Source organism: Pseudochaenichthys georgianus, chromosome 3, assembly GCF_902827115.2.
Source record: "Pseudochaenichthys georgianus chromosome 3, fPseGeo1.2, whole genome shotgun sequence".
Classification (NCBI taxonomy): Eukaryota; Metazoa; Chordata; class Actinopteri; order Perciformes; family Channichthyidae; genus Pseudochaenichthys; species Pseudochaenichthys georgianus.
The window spans coordinates 33,887,115-33,899,706 of NC_047505.1; the positions used below are offsets into that span (position 1 = coordinate 33,887,115).

A 12,592-nucleotide genomic window follows, 5' to 3' on the forward strand; every position below is an offset into this window, starting at 1 on the left:
TGCCTTTTTGTTGATTAAATGTCTATGATTGTGCTTATGTTCACAAGGTTTTATAATTCATTGATATATTTGCCTAACAGTTGTTAACTTACCGACTATAAAATATATTGAAAATCGAATTATACTTTAAAATATTTAAAAACAGTTTTCAAAAGTAAAATGTAAGCTCCACCAGGTTAAAAAACCTCAGAAACTATTTGCGCTAATGTCCAGATTGGTAGCTACGGCTCTGAATGTACAGCAAGTGCATGTTTATGCATATCCAGCAGCACAGTAAGAGATGACATTGATAAATGGAGTCAGAAATATGGGAGTGTCATAACATGATGACAGCCTGTAATCTCCTCAGATCAAACATGAATGATGGTCTTTAGTGCTGCAGGCCTGTGAGAGATGAGCACATCCCTCGGATCAGGAGAGCAACATGCTCCCGTCCTGTCACAAGCGCCGCAGAGCTACACCACACAGAGGCTATAAAACATTTCCCCTCTCGGTTTAGTAAGGTCTGGACATGGCTGCTGCAATAATTACAGTATTCCTACGGATTCATCAGGGTTATGGAAGAAATAGCTTAGATTGAAACACTCTTGGGAACATACAACATTATTTGTTTCCATTGAAAAGAATGAACAAGCGAGGCCAGCACTAAGAAGAGACTTCACCAGCAGAGATGTCGTTTTATTATTCACGGGGCGCACCACAGTTTGAGCTGTTCGAGCTGGCCTTGTTAGAAACCTTTGTAGCTCAGCTGATTAGTGCATTATTGTGGAAGGCAAGAGCAGCCATGAACTTTTCATCATCGGTAATGCAGAGCAAAATGAAACACGTCGTCTACATGGTTAAAGGAAAGACAGAACATATATTTTCTCTGCTTGATTCACAAGCTCTAATCAACTGATTTGCTGGCCTTCAGTGAAAGTACATTTACATATTGTTTTTTCAAAAACGACACTACTCAATACTGTGAGTAAGAAATGGCATGGAAACAGTCTGTTCTGATTATCTCAATCAAGGTCACTCAAATTATAATGAAAGTGAGCCCTAATTAATCTATAAGACTTTTTGATTTTCAAAGCCTGCTTATGTCAGCATGCTAACACACTTAAAGGACGAGGCACAAGAAAGAAAGGTCACAAGGATTAATACTCTGTGCATGATGAAGGTTTGTATCAAATATCATGGCAAACCAAGCAATAGGCTGTGTGGATCGACAAAAAGACTGACATACAGCCACGCTGCTGGCCTGACTTAAACATGCCAATCAAACATGTTTTTACAAAATTGTACATGTTGAATAAACCACAGACGCAATGTAACAAAAACAGGAGCAATTATTCATTTCTCTACGTTCCAGGAATATACAGTAGTTCTATGGGCCCTTGGAATAGCTTGATCAGAAACACTTTCCCTTTAAGAAAAGGCCCAGCAGTCGCAGTCATTCAAACATATAGTGAGCGGTGCAGAGCAGCACTGTGTGACACTCGGACCATGCTCTAACATTAAAGGACAACTTTCTCTCACATCCCAGTGGAAACATGACTGTGGAGTAGATGCTAGTCTCTCTCACTGCCTGACACCTCACAAGTGCAGTGACCGTTTCACCTCAAGGCTCGCTGTGCCTCTCCATTATTTAAATCCATCCACACTACACTTCAGCCCAGAGAGGTACCGGGTCGGTCAAGTGTAAACATTGCTTTCTTTTTGTGAATGAAACAAGGTCTACTCTTGAAGGAAAAGTCGAGATTTCAGGAAATTTGCAAAGAATACAAATATCACACTATAAAGCTACAACAGGCTGGTTCTGTCTGTTGACAGAACCAGGCAGGAGGTTTATCCCTGTGTCCAGTATTAATGCTAAGCTAATGGCCCCACAGCTATCTATTGTCTCATGAATAAGCCTCTTTCCCACTGGACAAAAAAACCAATAACATCCGGTTGTTGTTAGTGGCAAATGTTACAATGGTATTCATTTGAGGGACAAAAGCTATATAAAAACCCTTTATTACCATGTGTTGATGTAAATATATATATCAAATAGGGATTTGGATTAATATTAAAATGTATTACTGTACACAATATAAATGTAATATGCGTGCCTAAAAGTATAAGTCATTTAACTTGGCAGTATAAAATAAAAATAAATAACGATCTAGTTTAAAAATGTGAAAGACAGACTGAATAAGTAACATTTTTACTGTTTAGCTAAAAAAATTAAAACAGAAAGGCACACTAGTAAACTGGGAATAGTAAAAAGAGTTTATTGGCTATTTTAGCGGGTTTTTACTGCGTTTAGAAAACGTGCATACTTGCTAGGTTTGGTTGAAAATGTTTTTAACTGTATGAAAAAACATATGTACAAAATAATGAAATGTTCACTATATGTTGAAGTATATTAGCGCTCAAGTTGTGTGTACTGTAGGCCCAAATTCAAACACAATAATCTAATTACAACAACACAATGACAGCAGCTGAGGCTTCCCGAGACAAATACTCTACCCTCCAAACTATCCTCGTCTTGTTTTCTCGACTGGGCAAACCAGGACTTAATGCCCTCCAACTCTCTCTCAGTCGCTTTGTCTCCCTCTAAACACATAATCCATCAAAGTCACAAACAGCAGAAGACTGCAGGTAGACATGTTTTCTCCGGCCTTCAAGTGATACGGAGCAAATGTGCAGCAGCATTAATGCAGTGCAGTTGACTGATGAAAAACCTCAATGTGTATTAGCTGTTTCAGATAAGGTGGCTTTTCTTCAAACATGGTCATTGTGCATTTGTCTCCCTGCACTGAACACAATATGTCTATATCTCTATGATGTGGAGTTTACAAGGAAAGCTCAGGGATAGACAGCATTTCATATTCATCACATTTTCTCTTCCCACACCTGCACCTGTTTATTCCACTCTGCAATGTGAGTCTGCAATCCAAATCTGTCTCGTCTTGTCTATTTATAAATCATATCTGTCCCTCTAATAATTCAGTATGAATGCAAAGATGTCAGCATGCTGAAAAAAGCATTGAATATCTTAAATACTGACAGATCATCATAATTAAAAGAATATTTGTTATGTCTTTAATGCATTTTTAAAAAGTGTATACTATATTATATGATGATGGTGTATTGTCGTCCCCTCTCTATCTACAGCTGTTTTTGTGCAGACTGCTATAATAAACTGGAAGCAAACACAGGTCCTTACAAAAGATGTCATGCAGCACCTGGATTTGAAAAAATAGCAATTTCATGGAGAGGAAATGAAGACGACTTCTACAAGATCTAACAACCCTTTGGCAACCAGTTCAATAACGTTGCACTATTACAAACTAGCCGGGATTCAACACGATTCACGAAAACACTACGATGTTATTCAACATCCACTTACGTCTTTATATTTTCGAAGATGTTTTAATTTTTCTTAAATTCATTTTCCAGTTATATGTATGTTTCCTCATATACATCATTTGTCAAAAAAGACAGCAAAGAAATCTTATAAGACACATAATGTAAACGGTTGGAGGAACTCCAGTTATTACGAATCACGATGCTGAGCGAGGCCAAACACATTTGGCAGATGGTTTGGTGAACGCATCGCGCCGGCCGGTGTGTTAGTCACCAGTGAGCACCGGGTCAGGGCCAGAAACGGAGAAGCTTGAGTGTCAGGACTGAACAGAACATGCTACAGTCACAAAGGAAAGATCACATATTCCCATTTTGACAGACAGACAGTAAGCAGCAGCCAGAGACCGACATCTCTGTCTCAAATGATTCAGGTTAATTAGACGTGCTTTTTAAGGATACAGAGGTAAGAGGATTTAACTATTTTACAGTGTGACCAATTTCAACACCTTCAAAAATGGGATATATCCTTTGATCCATAAGAGCAGAAATGATTCAAATCTCTTTCTCTGGTCTAACATTCCACAAAACCAGACACAGGAGGGGGAGGGGAAATACAAATATGAGAGGAGACGATGCATATGTATAGCAAGGGGAGCAAGGTGATAAAACTAAAGGGAGCGAGACGAGGGATATGCAGCAGTGACAGGGGAGGGGTACAACCATGATGTGGTGAAGAAGAGGAAATTAGATGATAATATTTATGACATTAACGAGAGCATGAAGTAGGGCTTGTTTTTGCTGGTCTAAAAAAGACAAAGAGATTGAATGATATCAGAGAGTCATGAGTAACCATAATGTACCCGTATTACTTTTAGTAGATCAAAGGATGGAAAATAATGATTTATGTCACAATGAAACACACTAATAGGTAAGGAACATGTGGGGACAATAACATGCATTACATGAAAGACAATTAAAGGCTTTCTCCCTCATTTATGGCAGAGAAATACTACTATACTTTGAACTTTAGGGAAGGAAAGAAACGTTACACCTGTTAAGCAACAGGTCTTATATCAACAAAGATTTACTCATAATTAATACAAATAAAATATATACTTATTTACATACTAATACGTGACAATTAAAGCTTCTTTCTGGACAGGATGTGACACAACCTTTTCTCTTTTCCCCAAAAATATGAGAAATCAACAAAGGCAGGACTTTTCATGTGGTTTCATTGTCAAACTGTCATGGCGGCATTTCATTCTTCATATTACTGCTGTGCTACATGGTGTAAAGCAGCAGCACATATACTCAAATCTGGAGCAGGAAAGATAACTCCTTATGCATATGTTTATACACCTTAAAGAATACAATTCATTTATAATTGTTTCATGTATTTTAATTGATTCCACATTTGAATTGCCACTGGATAGCTGGAAGATTTGACATGAAATAAGTAACTTTAAAAGAAACACATGGCAGACTTAGGTTAAATTCCTTGCCTCCGTTTGGCTTTTCTCGTTAAGAGCATGCGAGAAATTATTCATGTGATTATTAATGTCATGACTTGAGCACTGCTCTTAAAGGTCACTTAACACTTGGCTGTAAATATGAGAGAAGCTTAATAAAAGTGTTTAATTGCCCACCTAAATCGACCTTTAAGAGAATTATTCTGTGTAATTCCCTTGCTTTATATAGGTACGAGTCCAGCTTGAATATAACTTATAAGAATCACATTCAAGACAGAAAGAAATCCACACTAAACCAGCAAAATAAATCTGATGAAGATTTTAACAAAACCTGAAAATTCCCCAAAGTTGAAGCTGTGTTCACAGAGTGACAGTTTCTACGGCCTCTGAACCACAAGTGTGGCCAGCAACACGGTCAGACATGTCAGCACTTTGTCACATTGAGTCTGTCAGCTTGAGGTACAAATATAGGTTCAGACAGAGACACTCAAAATAATTAAAATCGAAAAAGAAATAGATGTAATAGGTTTAGAAATGAATGATTGATTTGTATGCCGTTGTGTATGTACTCTCCATGTACTCATGCAAACAGGAAAAAACTAAGCATTAGCTTCAGTATGTAAGCATGTGTTTCTGACGACGACAATCAGGTTGTGTTATATTAGTTCAGTTAGATTAGTGGGGGAGTGTAGGCGTTCAGAGGACACTCACCACGAGAGAGAGCGGCCTCTTCCATGACACCACTCCGATCAGCCCGGAGAGCAGCACCTGCGAGAGAGAAGAGACATATCCTGTTAGAGGGAATAGATACTGACGAGATAATAAAGATGGATGTGTCTGCATTTAAGATAAATGATTGTCTCTAATGTTAATGATAACACTGAAAGATAGTTACTGAGAGCTGGGGAATTAGTTTGATGGTGCAAGAAACATGAGCAGTCAGATCATCTAACGTGTTTAAAATATTTTGTGGTATACAGTTGCAAGAAAAAAAGTATGTGAACCCTTTGGATTCTCCACACATAGCGTTGTGTGTTCCTTCCAAACAACTCAGCTTTGGTTTCATCTGTCCACAGAATATGTTGCCAGTAGTGCTGTGGAACATCCAGGTGCTCTTTTGCAAACTTCAAACGTGCAGCAATGTTTTTTCTGGACAGCAGTGGCTTCCTCCGTGGTGTCCTCCCATGAACTCCATTCTTGTTCAGTGTTTTACGTATCGTAGATTCGTCAACAGAGATGTTAGCATGTGCCAGAGAGTTCTTTAAGTCTCTCGCTGACACTCTAGGATTCTTCTTCACCTCATTGAGCATTCTGCGCTGTGCTCTTGCAGTCATCTTCACAGGACGGCCACTCCTAGGGAGAGTAGCAACAGTGCTGAACTTTCTCCATTTATAGACAACTTGTCTCACCGTGGACTGATGACCATCAAGGCTTTTCATACTTTTGTAACCCTTTCCAGCTTTATGCAAGTCAACAGTCTCATGAATAAGCCTCTTTCCCACTGGACAAAAAAAACAATAACACCCGGTTGTTGTTAGTGGCAAATGTTACAATGGCATTAATTTTAGGGACAACAGCTATATAAAAACCCTTTATTACCATGTGTTGATGTAAATATATATATCAAATAGGGATTTGGATTACTATTAAAATGTATTACTGTACACAATATAAATGTAATATGTGTGCCTCAAAGTACAAGTCATTTAACTTGGCAGTATAAAATAAAAATAAATAACGATCTAGTTTAAAAATGTGAAAGACAGACTGAATAAGTAACATTTTTACTGTTTAGCTAAAAAAAATAACACAGAAAGGCACACTAGTAAACTGGGAATAGTAAAAGGAGTTTATTGGCTATTTTAGCGGGGTTTTTACTGCGTTTCGAAAACGTGCATACTTGCTAGGTTGCTTGCAACTGTAGATGAGGGATTTTGTAACAGTGATATAGTACTTAACCCTTGGAGAGTAGATATGGCCTGCAGTACAATGTTTACTTCAAGTGAAGAGTAAAGGAAGAGGCATTACAAGCACAATGTTCTTTAATTATTTAAAGTGTGTAGACGTTGGAGCTTTCAATTGTAAAACAATGCTTAATAGTTAATCGCATAATGATGCATTATATTTTTATTTTTACATTTTGTAAGTAATATCTGAATCTGCCACTTGACTCAATAACATTCTCTCTCAGGTAAATGAAGTTTTTCTCTAAATCTAAATCTCTAAATTATTTTGGGGTGATTTGTAATTACAAATAATTACAATTGTTACGTGATAAAATATTGTTTATATCTAAACATCATAGACATCTATAGCTGTTTTAGGTCCCTCCTTGTTTGGGAAACCATGCAGTCTCCTACCATGTCCAATAGTCAAATCTGCCCCCAGTGTTTTCCCCACAAATCATCGTGTATTTCAATGGTGTTTCAGACCCTGATAAAACTGTGACTTGTGTGTGAGACAACTATGTCATGGCAGGTGTATTACTGTGCAGTGTATAGCTGTTTGTGTGAGCAGTTCTCAAACTGGAACTGCACCAGTCATCCAACATTGTTCAATATTATTCACCACGCAAACAAAACATACAAATTTACATTTAAAGTCACTCAGTCACTCTTCCTCGGAAACACAAAACACGTTCACTTCTCCCGTGTTTTCTCTGGCAAACACACACATTGTAAATAAAGATCATCTTCTACATGATGAGTGAGTAATGCACAGATCAGGTTGGAGCTGTAACTGTTGTTTGGCAATTCTGTGCCCTGTCAGATTTGTCATCCGCGTTTCAGTGTGGATGTGGATTTCTTTGTCAGCTGCACATTATGTATTCACAGGCTCACTCTTACACAGTTTCTTTCCCCTTTAGCTGTACACAAATGAACAACACAAGCCAGTAGTTTGAGATGGTTAGGGGAAACTGAACGCAGGGAGCTTTTCCAGGACTGTAAAGTGCGTGAGTGCGTCACCACATCTTTTCTCAGTCGGTTCGGCTTTTAAAAGCTATTCTAATGTGTTCCCAGCTTCTTACAAGCGGAATTTTATTTGACTGCTGCCAATTCATGGAAATAGCAATAAATGCTTCTCAAATTAGACCGTTTAGTCCCAGTGTTGACTTGGATATTCCATAGTTATTTAATTATTTCCTCCCTTATTACTGACGTATGTTATTTGGTTGCAAAACACAGCTCTGAATAATACAGTTTGGACAGTGAATGACAAATGAGTTTAGGAATCAACTCCCTGATGAGTTATTACTTAGAGGAAGCTTTGTCAATGTAGGTCTCAATCATTCCTTCAGTTACAAGAGGACACTTGAAAATAATTTACAAATATACTCAAGAGATCACAACAAGACACTGTAGAGATACAAATCAATCATCTCTCTCACACGCGCACATAATAATAATCATAAACATTATTTGAAATATCAGATAATTAAACCCTTAGAAACTGAAGGGAGAGAAACATATTCCTCTATGTTGGTAGGAAACACGTTTAAAGCCAAAACCTGGGACCTGGTGTCATGTTTTTTTTAAATTTAAACTCAACTTAATATGTTGAATATATTGGCAGATTACATAGACCAGGCTTATACCTGAAAACACACAACTTGCAGTAATGAGTTAGTTGAGTGTCACTGTGGTAAATAACATTGAGTGGTCTCACAATTGTCTTTTTTTGCAAGATATATTTCTATCTAACAAAAGATGATGCTCAAAAAAGCCCTTATGTGTTGAGATGGCGTAAACAAACCATTTATTTTGTGTTTTAGTTTGCAGGACTTCTCATCACCAAAGGGACTTCATCAGACAGTCTCTCAGGACGTATTGGTGCTGCAGGATTTCCATTAGCACTAATTTGCTTTTAGATTGCATGCTCTATCTACCTGGAACCAGTTACCTTGCAGCTTGACGTCTGAAATGAAACTGCTATCTGGACCCATCTTGATGTCTGTGGATATTTGTAATTACTTATTACTCCCATCCTGCCATTGAGCTGTCTGTTTGATCTAAACTGTTTGTCTTTCGTAACAATGGTACACTCAACACCAGATGTTTTTTAAACGAGATGCCTGATTAAATTAAATTTGGATTTGAAAAACAACCTATTGATTTTCTCAGCACGCTTCTCCCTTGGTGTTGCATTTTGACAGTGCTAGGTGTGAATTTGCGTATCACCGTAATGTGTGTAAACAAAGGGTACTCATAGCCTCCAGCGCTTTATTCCTCCCTGGCCTCTCTCGGTGCCTTTCACTCCTCTTCACCCTCCATTAAACACTGACATGCTCTCCCCATTTCCCCCGTCTCGCTCTCCTCCTTCCCTTCCCATGTCTCGATATCTGTTCTCTCTCTCTATCTCTTCCAGTTTTGCCATCTTTCCTTTTCCAATTTCTCCCTGCATCACACTCTATCTCTGTATTTCTTGCTCCTTCTCTGCGCCCACACGATCACACAGTGTTTCTGCACTTACACACTATCCAGGCTTCTCTTTTCTATTTCTCTCTCCATCTTGCTCCACTCTAGTCAATCTTCACCCACCTTGATACCCACAGGATCTGGTGAGTGTCAATATTTAATTTGCAAACACACACAACCGCATACTCAGGCACACAGTAAATACAATTTGAAACCTGATTCGAAGGATAAGGCTGGTGGGTTTTTCAAAGTTGTTTTAAAATGAGCAAAAATCACAAGAAAAACCCACAATAAATGTATACACATAACAATTATTGTCTTTGTGGCCTGCATATGCCTTAGTGGCATACAAATCCATCAGCATTTAAACATAATTAAATCAAACCAAAGATGTGATTGGTGGATACAAATGTTCAGTTATTCTGATTTTAGGTTAGAGGGTGAGACCACGTTCTGCTTTGTTGTTAGGTTGTCTATTTTTCTTGTATTTTTTCCACTCAATTTATCAGTGAGAAATATTTATTATATTTAATTTGTATATGTTTACAGTTGCAGTCTTGCAGATAGCCCCAGAATAAAAAAATAACCACCTAGTACAATCATGGTTCTGTTGAGACTGAGAATCTTTGGTGTGCCAATATCTGCTGTCTCTTTTAATTATCTTTACAAGGTAGATCTATGTTTGCCAAAGGATGACTTATCTTTGTTGTTTTTGTTTTGTCACTTCTCCCTGTGAAGTCTGTGAAGCAGAACAAGTAGTGCTTCACTTTTAAAAACACTATTTAACAAATATAGATACTAGATATATTTAGTATATCAAACAAGCCACAGAGTATGTATATTGCTGCCTTAACTGCAGCAGGAGACAGAGGCTGCTCCTGTGTCACTGAAGGTAACATTCACCCTCTCTTTGCACTGCGACAAGAGTCCAGAGATGTTATGTCACCATTACAAGCCTCTCCTCTCTGCTTTGTGCTCTTCCTGGCAGCAGAGAGCAAAGGCACTGCACAGTGAACCATCCAGGGTGAATTGAGCTCCGACAGTATAGTAATGCAGTTCCTGGTTAAATTATCCCACTTTCTACGTCCCTGCATAGATCTCCATAGCTATGTAACTTAAGGTAGTTTAAGTTATGTTGTTCCTTTTAGATATACATTAGCTCTATGGGCAGATATTTCCAGATCACAGAAAAATAATAATGCATAGTGTCTCTATGAGCTAATGTATTTAGTGTTTACAAGATTCACTTCCTGGTTGGTGTTATGCAAACTACAAAGACTATAAGACTGCAGTTAGTCCAGAAAGGCAGGTGACAAACAGCACATTTTAAAGTGCTTCTGTTTCATCTGTTTATAAACTGTACTTCACAAACACCGCTGCATATGGTCCGCTGCAACTCTTAATACTTTTAAATCCAGACTAAAAACGTATCTGTTTGTCGCTGCATTTGAGTGAGCTGTTTATATCCACACTGCATGGTTTTTATTCATGTATTCTATATCTGTTGTGATTATTTTATTATCTTTTCTTTTTAATGCAAATTGACATGTGCTGAAAGGTGCTGTATAAATAAACTTGCTTTGCCTTGCCTTACACAACAACAAATACTTGGGCGTGTATAATTAGCATATACAAGAATACAAATCTAACAGTTTATGATCAAAACTCTTCATCTCACTCCTTATTTTGTTTGATAGTTTCTTATCACATTGATGTGGAAATCATGAGGCAGGTGATGTTTTTTCGAGTAAAGAAATAAACACCCACACAGGCATGGACGCTCACCACACACACACAGTTGTTGAGATATTTAAGTATAGCTCAAAGTGTTCATTTCATAGAACCTTCTTGTAAATGCCTGAATACACCTTATGGATGTTGGAAAGTGATTATCAGTCTTATATTTAAGTGATTATTCATTTTTGGATAGTAATACTGCACACTCACATGTAGCTAGTCTCAATGACAACTTCCCCTTACAAACAGTATGTAACACATGCCTTACAAGCACACACACACACACACACACACACACACACACACACACACACACACACACACACACACACACACACACACACACACACACACACACACACACACACACACACACACACACACACACACACACACACACACACACACACACACGCGCACACACACACACACACACACACACACACACACACACACACACACACACACACACACACACACACACACACACACTCACACTCACACTCACACTCACACTCACACACACTCACACTCACACACACACACACTCACACAGTCATTGAATGCATATCTGTGCGTCCATGCATACTTGTCTGGAGGACAGTGTGTGTCTGTGTGTCTGTTGGAGGGGAGTAATGATGTGAAAGCAGGAACCATGTGATAGCTTTGCTGGTTGTCAGTCACTGGAGGCTTTTCCCCTTGGCTGCTCCCAGAACAGGATTAACACAAAATACTTAGCAGCATTAGTCAATGAAACCTGGGCAGTACGCACTATCATACGGAGAAAATGCTGAAGCATCTTCCAATATGTTAGCATATTTCCTAGAACTATACTATGTCTGCAGGGCATTACAAATCTGCACAAGAAGTTATTTTGTTAAAAGTCATATTGACCTTGATAATTAGATGAAGGTACAGCTTTGAGCCTGGACCACATCATTTGTTTAAGTCAGAGACAGCACAGTATATAGACTTATTATAGTAATGAATCTGTACAGTGTAAACAAGTTGAAACTGAGATGAAATGCTCTCTACATATAGTAGTAGTTGATTTGCATTAGAGATAGGAGGAAATTAAAGTTTGAATACTTGGATCTGGTATATTCTTAGGAAACGTAGAACTAACACTGCAAATATTTCTTTTTGTCTGAAGAACATAAGGCGTTCACTGTGAGAGATGTGTTCAGGAACCAGAGTGTTCATTTCAAAGTTTGATGCCATTTCAAGACGTTTAATCTTTGATGGCAGTTACTCAGCAGAGCAGGATGTTCAGATCATTAAGCCATCAGCCTAAGGGTAACACAGATGGTGGTTAACAACTTAAAAATGACAGATGATTTGATAACATGAGCAGAACAAATGAATTAAATGAAACCCCAACTCTTTTGGATTAATATGAATCTAGGAGGATGTTCTCTATGTCCAAGATACACCCACTTGCACCAGCACCTACGCAGCCACACACACACACACACACACACACACACACACACACACACACACACACACACACACACACACACACACACACACACACACACACACACACACACACACACACACACACACACACACACACACACACACACACACACACACACACACACACACACACACACACACACACACACA

General features: G+C 38.4%; 1 protein-coding gene across 2 annotated transcripts in view; it reads right to left on the reverse strand.

Moving 5' to 3' along the window:
- fam189a1 (family with sequence similarity 189 member A1) overlaps positions 1-12,592 on the reverse strand; it is a 107,636-nt gene that overhangs the window by 40,774 nt on the left and 54,270 nt on the right. For both annotated transcript variants that reach the window (XM_034103679.1, XM_034103670.1), the window contains exon 2: positions 5,520-5,576. In XM_034103679.1, the coding sequence (XP_033959570.1) occupies positions 5,520-5,576 (57 nt within the window). The remainder of the gene's footprint in view (positions 1-5,519; positions 5,577-12,592) is intronic.